The sequence below is a fragment of the Lynx rufus genome, unplaced genomic scaffold (genome assembly GCF_022079265.1).
Source record: "Lynx rufus isolate CCGP_SWC_20201006 ecotype Redwood Valley unplaced genomic scaffold, mLynRuf1.p SCAF_3, whole genome shotgun sequence".
Lineage (NCBI taxonomy): Eukaryota > Metazoa > Chordata > Mammalia > Carnivora > Felidae > Lynx > Lynx rufus.
In genome coordinates this window covers 1,851,233-1,868,591 of record NW_025814845.1, presented here as the reverse complement: position 1 = coordinate 1,868,591, position 17,359 = coordinate 1,851,233, and the positions used below count along the sequence as shown (strand labels likewise).

The window sequence follows — 17,359 nt, the reverse complement described above, 5'->3', positions numbered from 1 at the left end:
CCACAGATCCTCCTTCCCTTCCTGCCCCTCGTTCCTCCCACCGGCCTAGAGAGGCTCAGGGCCGGGCACCGCCACGCGGAATCCTGGCTCTGCCACCTCCCCGGTCTCGGCCAAGCAAGACACCCCAGACCCTGAGCCGTGCCGCTTCCACCTGCAGAATGGAGGCGCTCACGTGTTCCTGGCGGGGGCTTGTCGGAACGCGAGGAGAGTGGACGTCTACGAAATGCTCCACACAGGGTAGCGGACTACCGTTCGCCCTGTGGGCGCCGCTCCCCTCCCTCCCCCATGTAAACTTTTGGGGGCCATATTCTAAATTTCATAAAAGGCAAGAGCTAAAGGGAAAATAATTTCCCGGATCCTTGGAGGCCCAGGCCTGGGGGTCGCCGATTTAATGAATTAGGGGAGTTTAGGGCTCTGAGCCCCGCTGCTGCTTGTGAAGACGCGATTGCTTTTCTGGAAGCCTGTCTATAGATCTCGCTGACGATGCCCAGAGGAGAGCAAGGAGGTGGAGGAAAAGGAGAGCGCGGGGCAAGAGGAAGCAAAGGTAGCAGCCCCCTTGCCGGTCGCCTGCCCCTGCCCAGGGCTGCGGTGTAGACGGCTCCCCACTGCTGGAATGCCCAAGACCCGACCTCCGCCCGGGGACCCTGGTGCTCTCTGAGTGCCTGTACGTGACAGCTCGTGTGGCCATTTGACACGAGGTCTTACTGAAGCCTCACAGAGCCCGGTGGAGGGACCGCAGCCCCCTGGCCTAAGGGAACGGGCAGCTTAGGAAGGTGAGGGGGGAGCACCATGGTCACAGGCCGGCAATTCTTCGGGGTCTGGGGCGTGTCCATCTGCCTGGTACGAACGTGCGGGGAGAAAATACAGTGACCCCCGAGTCCCGGAACTGCTGGGTGCCAGGCAGGCCCCACTCATCAAGTTCTCTGATGGGACCTGCCATCAGAGCTGACAGCAGGCCAGACCCTGGGGGAGGCGGTTCAGGCTCAGGCAGGAGGGCGTGCCTGCACCCTAACCAGGGCCGTCTCCGGGGTGAGGCCTGGCACCCCCTCCCCAGCTCCCCCCTCCCACCAAGGGCATCTGCCCCCAAGGAGGGGATGACACCTGAATAGAAACCACAAAGAAAGGTGTGCCTCATTCTTGGCTTGGGAATGTCAACAGCCTAGGTCCTGGCAGAAGCCGGGGAGAAAACAGGTGTCCTGGGACTGGGGGCGGGGGACACTGCCCACTTAAGCCAAGCTTGAGGGGTGGGTGGAATTGAGACCCCCGCCCCCACCTCCCAGAGAGGTTTTCAGGAATCCAAAAGAGGGAAGGAACCTGCCCTCCCCTTGCTCCCACCTCCGGGTGCAGGCAGGGAGGTGGCGAGACCCCCGTGGTGCCCGCTGAAAGACGGTGGGGAAGCTGGCCGAGCTGGCCTCAGGGAAATGCCCCACTTTAGAACCAGTGCCTGAGCTGAGCTGGAGGAAAGACACCGGGGCACGTGCAAGGCCAGACATGCCAAGGGCCAGCACAGCACCCCTATGTGATGGTATTCAGAGGGCGCCTTTGGGAGGTGATCAGGGCCTAAGGAGGGAGCCCTCGGGATGGGATTAGCGCCCTTGTAACCAGAGACACGGGAGAGCTTGCCTCTGTGGGGACACAGCGAGAAGGCAGCTGTCTGCAACCAGCAGACTACTTGGAGCCTCAGTGGCCTCCCTAAAAACGCAGGCTTTGGGAGGAGGAAATGAGCGAATGGAAAACGCTGGCAAGGGGGAGGGCTGAGTCTCGGCCAGCATCCCCACGGCTAGTGGATAAAGGACCGGCCTGTCTGATGGGGCCCGTCCGGTTGGGCCCCACCCAGCCCCCAGCCCCCAGCCCCGTCCTCCGTCAAACCTTTGCATTTAGTGGGAACCTCTTGCCGAGGCCAGGGGCCAGACCACCTGAGCCTCCAGGGTCCAGGCCCTCCCGGGATGCTTCCGGGAGCACGGCCGGGCCTCAGTGCTCCCTCTGCCCTGGCACAGCCCACCCCGAGCCCACCCGTGTCTCCCCAGCCAGCTGGGCAGTGCCCCCAGGCTGAAGCCTCCACGGGGAATCTGTGTTCTCTGAATGAGAGGCAGCGCCCGTCAAACCCACCCCCTGCCCGGCCGCCAGCAACACTCTGCCCTAGTCGCCTGGCCCTCGGTCCTCACAGCCCAAGTCACTGGCTGTTGAAAGAGAGAAGCTGCTGTGTGCACAGCACCCACCCCCCCCCCACCCCCCAGGCTGCAGCTGGGTCTCACCCCTACACCTGCTGGGTCCGCCTTCCCAGAGCACGGGGACCCCGCTCCACCACCAGCACCGGTGTCCCCACTCACGAGGAACACAGCCTAAGTGACCTCCCACCCAGCCAGTCTCCCACCACTGCTCCACGAAGCACCCGGGCCCTGCAGCCAGCCCGGAACACCCTTGGTTTCTTAAACACATCACGGCCTTGTAGCCGCACTCGGAGGGCCAGCCTTCCGGAAACAAGAGGGACCGAGTCCTTGAGGGCCTGGGACGTGCCAGACCCTGCACCACCCATATTCCCAACGGTGCATGCGCACGCACCCTACCCCCCTCCCGCAGGGGTGGTGACGGCACTGGCTGGGTGCAGGGGCCCCCTGTCAACGTCAAAGCCCAGCTCAGCTCAGGCACACGGCCTCTTGCAGAGAAGGCCGAGCTGGAGAGCCACGTAGACGTGTGTCTCTGGGCAGGACTTGAGACCCCTGAGCCTCAGGCTTCTCAACTGGAGAAGGGACCATGACAGCACCTTGCCTGTGGGAGGACCTCCCGAGTCAGCTCCATGAAGCACTTGGGACAGCGTCCGAGCGCTGTAAGGGGTACGTGGAAGCGTCCCCTCCTAAGGCCATAGAGCTAGACAGTGGCCACCCTCTTGACAGCTGCCCGCACACAGACCAGCTTCCCACCAAGTGGGACCACCCCCCCCCCATACAGGGCGCTTCACAAACGCCCTGTCTTCATGTCAACTCTGCCCAGTAGGCTCTCCTGTTCCCATTTGACAGATGGGAAAACTGAGGCTCAGAACAAGTACGAGTCTTGCCCAGAGACACACACATAGTCAGTCAGTCTCTGCCCCAGTCCCGTTTTCACTTCCTTCATGACCCTCACCACGACTCACGATTATCTACTCCTCCGTTGTCGGCAGGTTTGCTCTGAGAAATGATTCACCGTTTCTCCCCCTCAGTGCTCGGCACCTGAGGTCACGGTAGGGGGCAACGGCACAGCCAGGGTTTTGTGGTTTGCACAGGGAATTGTGAGGCGTCCCCCTGATCGTGCAAATAGGGGTGTTCTTGGAGAGCGGAATTGCAAAGTAATGCAAAGTCCTTAAAAGAAGGGAGTAGAAGTTTATGTAACTGGCCGTTGCTTTCAACAGGTCTCGGGGAAGACACCCCGGGAGGCAAGTCTGGCCCCAGGAGCACATCCTTACAGGAAATGAATGAATCAGGCTGATAACACCATTCATTCTCCCTGTTTTCATTCCTGCCTCCAAAAGGACCTGGTTATAAATGTTTAGTGACTAACAGACGAACGAAGGAACGAATGAATGAACTTGATTGCCTGACAATTCCACTATACAGGGGGAGAATATGCGGAAAAGTTTCCATCCATCCCTGCAATACTTCAGCCTGCACATGGTTCTAGTTCTCATGGGAAACTGATACCTTAGTGTTAAGGTTTGTACATCAGTCTCTGTGAATTTGGTTATTATGAGTCAGCCCAGCCAATCCCGGTGAACATTTCAGTTCTAGTTTCAGAGCAGCCCCTGGGGGGTGGGGCTCTCACTGCTATGATGCCTTCTCAGCAGGGGGCCAGCTGGCCCTCCCGGGTGACTGCAGCCCACACCCCGGAACTCTGCTTTCTGTCCTGCCTCCGTCAACACAGAGACTGTGCAAAGCTTCTCAACAACATGCTAACTTCCTTCCTCAGCCCTATCCTGGCTCTCAAGAGGTTTGAACCACTCGGGCAGAGAGATGAGCCCCGGACTGAGAGTCTGGGACTCCGGATTCAAACTCTGGCTCTGAACTCAACTGTCATGCAGCCCTGAGCAGATCCCTGGGCCTCCCGGTCTCCATCTCCCGGGCTGGTTGGTGGCTGGGACCAGGGGGCCTCTGATGACTATGGGGGAAAGGAAGGGACAGAGAAGGCCGGGCTTGCAGAGCTGGGCTGGGAAGGGCCGAGCTGCTGATCAGGAGTGTGGGGAGCAGGGCCGGCTGTGTCTACAGCGGGAACTGCGTTTCGCCCTCACACCATCAGGAGCCGCGCTCGGCGGGGGCGTTGCGGCCGGTCCCCAGGAACGAAGCTGCCTGCGCGCGCACACGCGTGTGTGTGTGGAGGGTGGGCTCAGTGAGCACCCACCATACTCCGCACACAAATGCCGGGACGCTGCTGTTCAGAGCTGGGCACAGATCCGGGAGCCCCTCCCCGGACCTGGGTCAGAGCCGGCATCCAGACCGTCCACACTACCTGGGGGCTGTGTGACCTCGAGTGAGCCTCCCAACTTCTCTGGGCCTCAGTTTCCTTTTTGGTTGACTATCAGGAGAGGAGACCCTCATTCATCCAGTTCATTATTTCATTCATTCAACCTGTCTCCCCCGGGCGGCTTCTCTGTGCCAGGCACTAGGGAGACACAGATGGTTACGGAGCCTCTCTGGCCCCATCAGAGAGGTGCTGACAAAGCTCCCACGACAGCAGGGCAAAATCCCTCCCACGTGCCATGTCATGAACATCCACGTGCCATGGGGGACAGAGGAGGTGGCTGACTCTGTGGTGCATGGGAATCAGGGAAGCCTCCCTGGGCAAGGTCACACTTGAACTGTGCCTTGAAGGATGGCTGGGAGGCTGCGGGACAGACAAGGATGCTACCAGAGGACGCGGTGAGTGCTAAGGCCCTGAGGCACACGTGCAAGAACCCTCTGGTGAAGTAAGTGCCGCGGGGCTTGTAGGACTGTGGCTGTGTGCGTCTGTCTCCTGCATGTGCTGGGAGCACTTTAAGGGTAAGATGCCCAGCTCGCCGTCCTGCACCAGCCAGGAGCGCAGGGGCCGGCCCAGAGCAAGAGTCCTGGGCGTGTTCTGGGTGGGCTCAGTGGACAGAGGGAGGGAGGGACGGTTCGGGTCAGGCAGGTGGACAGGAAGCCGTGTGCCCTCAGCTCCCGGAGGACAAGTGTCAGCGGGTCTCTGGAGACTACCTCTGGGAGCGCCGGAGCCAGGAAGGTGGCCGCGTACTCGGCCAGTGCCACGTCGGCCACCATGCCCCGCGCCGTCTCGGAGAGCAGGGGATCCTCGGCCCCGCGTCGGTGCAGCTCCCGCAGCAGGTGCGTGATGAGGCGGTTCCTCTCCCGGCACTTCTGGACCAGAGAAGCCAGCTTGGCCTGCAGGGGTGGGAGCAGAGGTGCTCCAGGCGGGTCCGGGGAGGCAGGGCACCCTTGGGGGCCGGGCAGCTGGGCTGGGCTCTGGGCCCTGCGCTGTACCCACCTGTGCCGCCTTAGCTCGGCCCCCTCCCTGCGCCCCGAAGCCAGAGCAGCTTTGAAAAGTAGCCACGCAGCCACACACCCTCAGGGGCTCCCCACTGCCCTCTGGGTGGGGTCCAGGCTCAGAGCGTGGGCCCCACCACCGACCATCTCTGTGACCAAGCTCCTCTCTACACCTTGACTTGCTCATCTGTACAATGGTCATTGTTAAGGGCAAAGGGGTTGCTGTCTCTCTGTACCCGGCTTCAGGCTTCCTTCTATCCCAACAATTAACGTTCATATCTGTGGGTCTGTCTCCCGCGTAGCCCAGGAGCTCCTCAAGGTCAAAGCTGACATTCCCCTAGATCCCTGCACCATCTCTGTGCCATTGCTGGGCACACTATGGCCCCTGGGAGGGATCTGCTGCATGAATGGTGTGAGAGGGGACCCTCCTGCCATGAAATGACCTCCCACATCTGGGCATGTCTGGAGGGGGTGACAGATAGACCCTCCTCATTCGAGGGTGGCCCCGGGCGAGTCCCTTCCCTCCTGATGTGCACTCCTGCTCCATCAGGAGAGCAGGTGACCATCTTTTCCTGCCAGGACTTCCGGCCCAGCCCAGCCCAGAGGCCCAGGAACATTCCCTAGGCAGTGATGCTTGGGCACCCAGTACCGGCTGGCAGGGCAGGAGGGTGGCCTGAGGTGCAGGCCGGGGCTCCCCGGGTCCCCTGGATCGCACCACCCCAAAACATCAGGGCCTCGTGCATTCGGCCGGCACGTGCCATAGCTTCAGAGGTCGGGACAGACGGGGACAGTCCTCCTGGGTCACGCTCTCAGGCAGGAAAGCAGGACATGGACAGGGAGGTGTGGTGGGGCCTCAGACACACGCAAAATATACTGGAAGAAAATTAATGAAAGCACTAGGTTCAAACGGGGATTTATGGTGGTATTTGTCTCTCCCATTTTTCTTTCCAGTTTTATTTCATAATAGACACGGACTACATCTAGAATGGGGAAGATACTAAGCTCGTTATTTTATCTTATTTTTTTTTTGGAAAGGGACATCGCGTATCGATCTCACAGACATCATTACCTTCAAAGGAGCCACGGCCGAATTTGCCTCGTGTTGCTTTCTCTGAAGTTCCTCAAGCTGAAAGAGAACCAACATGGTTGATAACGCCGAGCCCCCGTTGACACAGCCTGAGCCTCCCCAGGGGAGCTGGGCTCAGAGAGGTTGGCTCTGGTCCCCTCTCTTCCCACAGTGGCTGGGGGGGGGGTGGTTCTCAGTGGGGAGCGGGGGCCTTGCCCATCACCTGCCCGGTGAGATCTGGGCGGGGAAGGATGCTCTGAGCGCTACGAATGAGCTCTGTCAGATTGCAGGTGCCCGGCCAGCTCTGTTCCCTCTTCCTTCCAGAAGGAAGCCTTCCCGGATTCCCCATGAAGCGATTTTTTTTGGTGCTGTGTTAACCTCTGGGAATCCAAGCCAGACACCCTGGGTCCTAATCCTGGCTCAGCCACTCACTACCACTGTGACCTTGTGCAAATCACCTCTCTTTCTGTCTCGGTCTTCTTGTCTGTAGAGTGGGCGTCCTATCAGAGCCCACCCAATTAGTGAGGATTGCAGCGAGGAGTCCGTGAATTGTCCCCTGTGAAGTGCTTAGAACATCCAGTTAGCACCCACTGAAGGTGAACCGTTATTACGAACTGGCAGAGGCACCAGGCACGGGAGGAAAGCCACCTCTGACCCTCCAGCCTCGCCCCGCACGCAGCTGAATACCAGCAGGTGACTCCCATCGATGCTTTGTGGGGCGGAGCTGTCCAGCCGCGTCCCGTCCGAACTGCTGACCCACCAAATCATAAGACAGAACAAGAGGGCTGCTGTGTCAGGCCTTCTGCCTCACCCTCTCGTTCCCTCTGTAGTCGGCACAAAGAAAGCTACACAAATAAAAGTCCTTTTTCCTCTTCCCGACCTCCTCTGACCTCTAACGCTGTTCTCAGCCTTCCATACCCGCCCTCACAATGCCTACACATACGAAACTGTGCTATTCAAATGTCTTACATCTTGGATTGCCGTTTGATTTTAAATCATTGTGTTATCTTGGGCCACCTGGGCGGCCCCATCAGTTAAGCGTCTGACTCTTGATTTCAGCTCAGGTCATGATCTCACGGTTCATGAGATCGAGCCCCAAGTTGGGCTCTGTGCTGACAGCACGGAGCCTGCTTGGGATTCTCTCTCTCTCTCTCTCTCTCTCTGCCCCTCCCCAACTCCTGTGCTCTCTCTCTCTCTCTCTCTCATAATAAATAAATAAACATTAAAATAAAATAAAATAAAATACAATAAAATAAAATAAAATCATGGCATTATTTCTATGTCATTTCATACAAACGGACCATGTTCTTTTAAAATCTTGCATATTATTTCATCACGAGGCTGACACATAATCTATTTAACCGATTCTTTGTGAAAGTTTATATTGTTTCTTTGTTTCACAGACAGGCTTCAATGAACATTTCTATATAGCTATTTTTTCGCATATACCTTCCTGAATGTAATCAAAGTGTAAAATACCAGCTCCAAGCCGACTGTCTTGCATTCAAAAGGCACTCAATAATATTTGCAGGCTTGGATTCAACCATGTCTCTGCTTCCGCTTAGGAAATAGCAAGAATGTGTTGCTGGGCGCCGTGTGGTGGGGCATTTGCCATGAAAACGTGAATGAGAAGAGAGTAAACAGACAACAGGTGGGAGAAAACACCACTGGGGAAATGTAAATCAAACCACACTGAGACACCACGTCGTGCCCACGGGGATGGCGATCACCAAACAGACAGTAGGGAGCGTCGGGGAGCTTGCGGAGAGGTTGGGGCCTCGAACCAGCAATCAGAGACCCATCTTAAGATAACTAAGTGTGACTGAAAAGTTCCATCAACATATTACGAGAATTTCGTCATTGAGCTGAAAACCATAAGAAAAGGAACCAAATGGAAATACTAGGACTGCAACATACAATCCCTGAAATTAAGAACTAAAATAATGAGTTTATGAGTAAACTCAATGCCCCCGAAAAGCATTAACTAGAAGATGGGTTAAGAAGAAATATTCGAACTGAAGGGCAGAGAGAGAAAAAAGATTGAAAATAATGAAAACCAGACTTCAAAATACATTGGATATGGTAAAAAGCCCTACCATGTGTAGTGGGGGTTATATTTCTCACACCTCAGTGACAGGAGGGAAAAGGGATGGTCCCTCCCTTGCTGGCTGAGGCACAGTGAAAAACACTGGTTATTGCCTTGGCTTTGGAAGCGGGTCACAGTGTCGTGGAAAGGCATTCTTCAATATCTGTTAAGAATCAACAACATCTCCACTCGGGACCAGTATGCCCCCAGTTCTCTGAGCTCTTGCATATAAACAGGAATTTATAAATGAATGGAAATAACCATAGATCCAACAACAAGGGAATGAACATCGTACCCAGCCGATGGATTACCACACAGGAAAAAAAAATTGGGTACAAAGGCTACGAAGCAACGTGGACATGAGGCTAAGTATAGTATAAATGCATCTGATTATACAGAGACTGCACGGGAAAGGAGCCAGAAATTACATCACAATGTTGATGATGTGTTTTCCATCCATCAGCTTGTCAAAAACATGTAAAGTGTGATAACATTCGGGGTACCAAGTGTGGGCAAACACTAGCCTCATTTATTCTTGGTGGAAGCATAATGATGTAGTCACTTTGGAGGGTTCTTTGCCTTTATGTTTCAAAGCCAATTATGTACATATCCTTTGACCCAGTAATTATTCTGCTAGAATGTTACCCTTTGCATATGTAGCAGAAACATATCCTAAGACAGGGGTATAGAAAGGTTCACTGAGCTTTGTTTGTAAAGCAAAGAAACAGAAACAATTTGGATTTCCATAAACAAAGCATTGGTTAAATAAGTTATGGTTTGGCCTCTTGAAAAAATAATATGCCAGATTTAAAAAAAAATTTTTTTTAACGTTTATTTATTTTTGAGACAGAGAGAGACAGGGCATGAACTGGGGAGGGGCAGAGAGAGGGAGACACAGAATCTGAAACAGGCTCCAGGCTCTGAGCTGTGAGCACAGAGCCCGACGCGGGGCTCAAACTCACGGACCGCGAGATCATGACCTGAGCCGAAGTCGGCCGCTTAACCGACTGAGCCACCCAGGCGCCCCATATGCCAGATTTTTTAAAGATGAGGTCAGTCTGTAGGTGTTGATATGGAAATATTACCAGTATTTTTATTAAATGATAAAATCAAGGCGCAGAATATTTTGGGGTGGTATAATTTCACTTTTGTGTATGCATCCATACATACACCAAATATGAGTAGATAAGGCTGAAAAAAATACGGGAGGTCAGAAGCGGTTGGGGCCAAAGGGGGGGAAGAACTAATTTTTTTTTTTGCATTTTAAGAAAATAGCTAATTATAGATCTACATGCACTTGTAAGTAATAATACAGAGAATTTTGCCCTGTTTCTGCCAAGGGGAGCATTTTGTAAAATTATTGTATGTGACAATGTTATCATGTCGATTATACTGACGCTGGTATAATCTTCCAATATTACTCAGGTTTCTTCAGTTCTACTTGTAGTGTGTGTGTGTGTGTGTGTGTGTGTGTGTGTGTGTACTAAGTTCTATGCAATGTTATCACCCGTGAACATTCACGTCTCCATCATGATGGACAAGACAATGAACAGGGGACACTCGCTTCATTCCTACAGAGGAAGGACTTTTATTTACGTAACAGTTGAAAACCTGTTAGACTTTTTAGGAAACCATTATGCGTATTTATCACCTTTAGATGGAACAAAAGTCAACTGGGTGGAGGGATTCCTTCCCCACACCGTTCTTTACTTGAGACATCTAATATATACTAGCAAACCGCTGGGAATGGTGACATCTTGCCTGATTCTTCTATTCTCAAAACTCCCCGGAGCCTGGGAACGTTTCATTCACAGGTGGGAAAGAACCTGCGGGCCCAGCCTACCTCGCCCTTGAGCTGGTCCCGGAGGCGGGTGGCTTCCCCATGTGACACCTGCAGTACCCGGTGGGCAGAAGCCTGGTCTCTGAGCTGGCACCGCAGGGTCAGCACCTGGTGCTGGAGGTGCCCAATGCACAGCCTGAGGTCCTCTTTGGGGGTGTCTGTCTCCGTGCCCTGCAGCGGCAGAAATCACAGATCGCACGAAATGCTTAGGTTAGCTTATCTTCCAAAGCAACTTGCCTTAGCAAACAAACAGGATCCGTTTTCTTTCTTAATTCTTTTTCTGCCTACGTTTTTTTTCTCAAGTGAAAAATTTCAGAAAATAAAGTGGCAGAAGTCACCCCACATCCTACTAGCCAGAGTAATCACTGTGATCATCCGTGTATTTTCTCCAGTCTTTCTGATGCCCTTCCTTACGCGCACATGTGTGTGTGTGTGTGGCCCGTGCTGGGAATCAGGGTGTTGGGGGAGTCTAGAGAATTAGAGAATAACATTCTCGAGTGTGATTTTCAAGAGACACATGTATCTATCTATATCTTTTGCATATATTTTCAAAAATACGTAAAATGGCATGGCATTCCAGAATCTATTTCAATCAATTTCGGTCACCACTCCGCTGAAAAAAAGTATAATGAATGGAATTTAAGGTTCAAATCCAATTACGAGATGCTTATCACATTAAAGCATCATCTGTTGATATAAAAGAGGATACTGCATTTTCCCCACTTTTCTTAAATCAGTACAAAATTGTCTCTCACTCTTTTTGGGTCAGACATGGGCAGCTTTCATACGGACGTTATGGGGAACTTCTGGGAGGCAGCAAGGCGGGAAGGAGAGGTAATTTAGCACTCTGGGAAGGGTGATTAAATGACAGTGACACTACGTCCCCCGATGGTTCTGGACTCTACAGTTTTATTTTCTAGTAACTTCTATACGGAGACACATACACTCAGGCACGCACACACACACATTCTTTTCTACATAACATTGAACACACCGTGTATTTTGCATCCTGCTTCTCCCCTTTAATACCATGCCATGAGCATTCTTCCAAATTAGTAAAGAATACTGAAAACACTGTGTTAGCACACGGGAAGCCTTCTGCACCGTGCTGGAGGTGCAGGTCATTCTAAGGTTCTGCTGCTGTAACCGAGGCCGTGATAGAGACTCTGACACACGGCTCCTGCCCAGACTCCGAGCCCTTCTGTGGGATCACCAGGGAGGGGGTTTTCTGGGTCCAGGACCCAGAGTATCAAGAAGTTCCCAGTTCCCGTGCGAAAGTGGCCTGTGGAGGAGCAAATCTGCTAATCACGGCTCCATTCGCGGGAGCCCAGGAGCTCGAGGCTTCCCGGACCCTCGTCCTCACTGGGGTGGTCCACCTTCCAACTAAGGCAGCCGCCCTGGGAATCTGAGGCCTGGGAAAGCCATGCCTGCCTCGCGCTCCTGGCCCCGGGTGGTGAGCCATCCTGCCGGGTGAGGAGAGAGAACACCGTGTTGAGGACACAGCCTGCCCCACGGCTGATGAGGCCTCCGCCTCGTTAGCAAGGAATCCGAGAGCAGGATGTGGTTTTCTTCTAATTAATAGAAATTCACAGAGCGTGGGCCTGAGACGCACAGGCTGGGCCCTGTCAGGAACAGATGGGTTCTCCGGATGGCTCCATGAAATCCGGCTCTAAGACTTGCAAAACAACTTGGCCTTTCTGGGAAGTTTGGTGCCTTCGCTGTGTCCCCCCCCCCAGCCCCCCCCTCCCCTCCAGGACTTGGACGAGGGCTTTGCCCCAAGGATCCTGAGAGAAAACCCCCCATGCGTTCTAAGGAGAATGCGCGTGTGGGGTGGGGGCCAGCAGCCTGGTGAACGGCCCCGTGACCCACTTGTTCCCTAACAGACTATCGGCACAGGCTCCAGCCACACGCCGTACTTGGGCTGAGAGCCACGGTGCACACGGCCCTCTGGGAGCTCTGTCTGCGGGGGGGGACTGGCAGGGCGCGGTAAGGGGAAGGCCAGGAGGCACTGAACCAGAGGCACCCACTGCCACCCAGGCGGGCGGTGGCGAACGTTGTCACAACTGCTCTGTGGGCGGGTCAAGGGCCACACAAATCTGTAGCATTTGCCGATTTCCGTGGCGTAAAGGTCCCCACTGTGAGCCACGACACGCTATGAAAATGGCATCACGCCTCCACCCTGAGGCCGTCCCGGGGTGCCAGGAGGAGATGCCCCCCAAAAGAAGACCCCGCAGATGAGCCACAGGTCCCAGGAGGAAGTGGGGTCGAGGAGGGGCAGAGCAAGGACGCCAGCGTGCAGAGGGTAGGACGTATGCAGCAGTAGCCAAGGCTCCCGGGCTCACGATCCACCAGAAGGAAGGTGGAGTTCACACCAAGTGCAAGAGGGAAAAGGCAGAGGGTTTTAAGCAGAAGAACAACACGATCGGGTTTTGACTTAGGGTGACGGAAAGGGGAGGCTTCCTCATGCTCTGCCTCTTGTGCATCCACAAACCTCATTTCTTTCAACTCTGGTTCTTGTCCGGAATCCTCCCTTCTTTCAGCTCCAAGTTCCTCCGCCCTGGCATCGTGTCTTGGCATCATCTCTTGACTGCAAAGTCGTCTTGACTGTTCCCCTGCATCCCCCTGGCCCTTTGCCTCACAGCACACAGTGATCTTTTTACACAAGAAATTGAACCATGTTGTTCTCCTGCTTAAAACCCACCAGCGGCTTCCCATTGCACGTACAAAGGATCCTAACGGGGGCCTGCAGGCTGTCCCCGCTCTGCCCCGTCTCACACCACACCCACCCTTTCCCACGTGATCCCACCACGCTGGCTCCTCTGTTCTTCCAGTGAGCCAGGCTCACTCCTGCCCCAGGGCCTTGCCACTTACTTCTCCCTCTGCCTGAAAAGCTCTCTGCCTGTTGTTCCTTCCCCACCTTGAAATGCTCAACTTGATATTCCTCCCCTCCGAGTCCAGTTCCTAGCAGGTCTGACTGGCTGAGATTGGACAGCTACAGAATCTGGGGAAATGCATAAAGCAATTCTTTGCGAGCATTGAGTGGCAGCCGAGGCAGGGCTACAATCCTGGAGGGAAAGGATGTACATCAAGGTGAGCTCCATTTCTCCCTGGATTTCTCTCTGGCGCATTTTCCAAAGCCTGGGCCAGGAGTGGAGCCCAGGCCGTGCGGCGGTCCTGCTAGATGGAGGGCTCAGAGGCTGGGGTTCAGAGGCGCTCTGATACCTGGGTCTGGGGAACAAAGTAACAGGAAGGAGAGAGCCTGGCACTGCCCTGGAAATGCCCCCTTGGGTCCTTGGCTGAATTCTAAGCTGAGCAGCATAGTGTGGGACTCTGGGGCCTCGCAAAGGAGAGCATCTGGTCGGCCAATTGCTGGAGAGACCTCAGCGGTGGCACACCGTCACCAAGTTGGCAGACTTTCGGCCAAGCCCCAGTTGAGCGTCCTCGGCAAATACTCAGGGGCCTCAGCTGCTACCACTGAAAGTCCGGGACCCAGGAGCAAGGTCCACACCATAGGAGGACAATCAGGCCCTAGGACGGGGTTGAAACTCACATACACCTGCACAGGAATGATACGGTCTGTTGATCATCCCTTTAGAGGGAGCTAATGATCAGGAGTCGCTACCACATCTCATCCTACACGATGTCCAACATACAAAAGTTTTTGAAAATTACCAGACACATGAAGAAGATGGAAAATGGACTTAACCAAGAAGATAACCAAAGATCAACCAAACAGTTGATAAAAACAGACCCAGAGAGGGGTGCCTGGGTGGCGCAGTCGGTTAAGCGTCCGACTTCAGCCAGGTCACGATCTCGCGGTCCATGAGTTCGAGCCCCGCATCAGGCTCTGGGCTGATGGCTCAGAGCCTGGAGCCTGTTTCTGATTCTGTGTCTCCCTTTCTCTCTGCCCCTCCCCCGTTCATGCTCAGTCTCTCTCTGTCCCAAAAATAAATCAAAACGTTGAAAAAAAATAAAAAAAAAAAACAGACCCAGAGATATCTAGATATTGGCATTAGCAGACAAGACCTTCAAAATATAGGAAAGATTGGGGTGCCTGGGGGCTCGGTTGGTTAAGCATCTCACTTCAGCTCAGGTCATGATCTCATGGTTTGTGGGTTTGAGCCCCACGTCGGGCTCTGTGCTGACAGCTTGGAGCCTGGAACCTGCTTCGGATTCTGTGTCTCCCTCTCTCTCTGCCCCTGCCCTGCTCGCACCCTGTCTCTCTCTGTCTCTCAAAAATGAATAAATGGTTCATTTAAAAGAAAATGAACCATTTAAGAAAAGAAAAGAAAAGGAAAGAAAAGAAAATGGTTCATTTAAAAAAGATTTTTTTAATATAGGGAAGATAGACAAAATGAATGAAAAGATGGGAGTATTTCAATAGAGAATCAGAATCTCTTTAAGAAGGATAAAATGGATATTCTAGAGCCAAAAAAATAGAACAAATGAAATGAAGAACTCATAGGATGGAATTATCAGAAGATAGGACACAAGAGAACACAGGATTAGTGAACTAAACACAGGTCAATAGAAAATGCAAAGTAACGCACAAATATTTTTTAAAAAGGAAGAAACAGAACAGTTTCCAAAGATGTGGGATAGAGTCAAAAACTCTGGATATCCAGGAAATGAGAGAAAAATAGGACAGAACAACATATTTGAATAAATAACGACCCCAAATTCTCCACACTTGATAAAAAAAACCCTCGAATCTACCATTTTAAGACGCTCACAAAAATCCAAGCAGGATAAATATAAATAAAACCACACCAGGCACATCATAGTCAATTTGCCAAAACCCAAAGATAAAAAGGAAATCTTAAAGCAGTCAGAGACAAAATAACACATGTATTTCAGAAAAACAAAACCAAGCAAAAAAAAAAAAAAAAAAAAAAGGACTCGGATAAAAACAACCAATTTTTGAACAGAAGCTATGGGAACCAGAAGGCAACTCAATGAGATCCTCAAAGGGCCAAAAGAGGGGGAAATATCTGCCTACCTAAAATTCTAAATCCAGATCCTCACCAGAAGAAATAACCAAGTTCTTCGGACAGAAGGAAAACAGATCCCCAGGACTGAATGCACAGCTCAGACACGTGAGGACATGTGGGAAACGTAGATCATTGCTTGCTTTAAACAACAACAGTAACAACGCCTCGTGACATTTATTAGACAGAGACATAATATATATGCTAAAAATGAAGAAAAGAACAAAGAGGAATGGAGATAAACTGTTAAAATTTTTGCATTGATCATTAATAATTATTCACTTATTTGGGACTTCTGCATTACCTGCTAAAAGTACCAATGTAAGGTACATTTAAATAATTAACAGGTACACTTTGAAATCTCTAGGGCAAATACTGAAAAAATGAGGAACAGAATGAGCTAACGGAGAAGAAAAATGAATAATAGAAAATATTTATGAGTACCAAAAGCAAAGGCCAGAAAGGAGAAACAGAACAGAACAGACAAAGAGAACAAAAACCCAATTCTATCATCACATGCGTGAAATGTACGTGGACCGAACACCTGAACTGGAAAGCAGAGGCTGTGAAAACACACCAGTCGCACGCTATTTCGAGGATGCCCGTGGGTTGAATGCAAAAGGATGAATGGTGTACGAGAAGTTGAGGATTCCATGAAAACACTAAGGGAAGAAGCTGATGTGCCTACTTTAATGTCAGACAAAGTATAATTTGGGCAAGAAGGCTGAGAGATAATGAGGGACCCTTCATCACGATCAAAGAATCAAGTCAGCAGGAAAACGTAATTTTAAGTCTGCGTGTATCTTATAAATAGTTTCCACGGGCACCTGGGTGGCTCAGTCGGTTGAGCGTCCAACTTCGGCTCAGGTCACGATCTCACAGTTTCGCGAGTTTGAGCCCTTCATTGGGCTCTGCGCGGACAGCAAGGAGCCGACCTCAGATCCTCTGTCCTCCTCTCTCGTTCTCTCTCTCTCAAAAATAAATAAACGTTAAAGAAAATTTCCAAATATATGAATCAAAACTAATATAACGCCAAGAAGAAATACACAAATGCACATTCAGAGATTGCAAACGTATCTGTGTAAATAACAAAACACATGGACAAAATGTTGGTGAAGACACAGAATATCTGATTAGCACAATTAACCACCTTGGACTGATCACAATCCTCAAGAACTCTGGAATAGTCACTCCTTACAAGGGCCTCCAGGATACCTACCAAAATAGACTATAACCTGGTCGCTAGAACAAATCTCAAACTTTAAAACAACTAAAACAATATAGTGTATGTTTTCTGACCACAGTGAAATAAAACTACAAATCAGTAACGAAAACATAACCAAAAAAGTCAGCAGGTGCTTGGGAACTCAGCAACACGTTTCTGAATAACCCATGGGCCAAGAGAGACGCCGCAAACAGGAATTAGAAACTACTTTGAACCAAATAGACATAAAGCACAACACATCAAAATGTGGGGAATGTAGCTGAAACAGTGCTCCGCAAGCATTGCAAAGACTTAAGTGCACAGATCACAAAAGAAGAACCTGCTGAAAATAAACGATCTAAGCTTTCAACACAAGACGCAAGAAAAAGAGAAGCCAACTAAGTCAAAACAAAGGGGAAGAAAGGGAGCGATTCTGTCAACAGAATCCGGTGAAATAAAATACAGACATACAATGAAGAAAATCAGCAAAACCCAAAGAGAATCCTTTGCAACGAATGACAAAATTGCTGCAGAGAGAGAGAGAGAGAGAATATGGGTCAAAGGGCTCAACGCTAGATGTCTTAACAGATATGCAAGACCACCGTGAGAGTGATGAGCATTTCTTCCTGTGATTCCTGAACATCGATTACCGTCCACACGTGTGGACAGTGACTCGGGGAAGCCCATGT

At 51.8% G+C, this 17,359-nt stretch overlaps 1 protein-coding gene across 1 annotated transcript in view; it reads right to left on the bottom strand.

The window, feature by feature from the left end:
• Window positions 1-17,359, bottom strand: part of CUNH4orf50 (chromosome unknown C4orf50 homolog) — a 47,639-nt gene that overhangs the window by 8,316 nt on the left and 21,964 nt on the right. The window contains exons 8-10 of the mRNA XM_047091306.1: window positions 10,482-10,649; window positions 6,556-6,612; window positions 5,202-5,384 (exon numbers count right to left, since the gene is read on the bottom strand). Coding sequence (XP_046947262.1) covers window positions 5,202-5,384; window positions 6,556-6,612; window positions 10,482-10,649 — 408 coding nt within the window. The remainder of the gene's footprint in view (window positions 1-5,201; window positions 5,385-6,555; window positions 6,613-10,481; window positions 10,650-17,359) is intronic.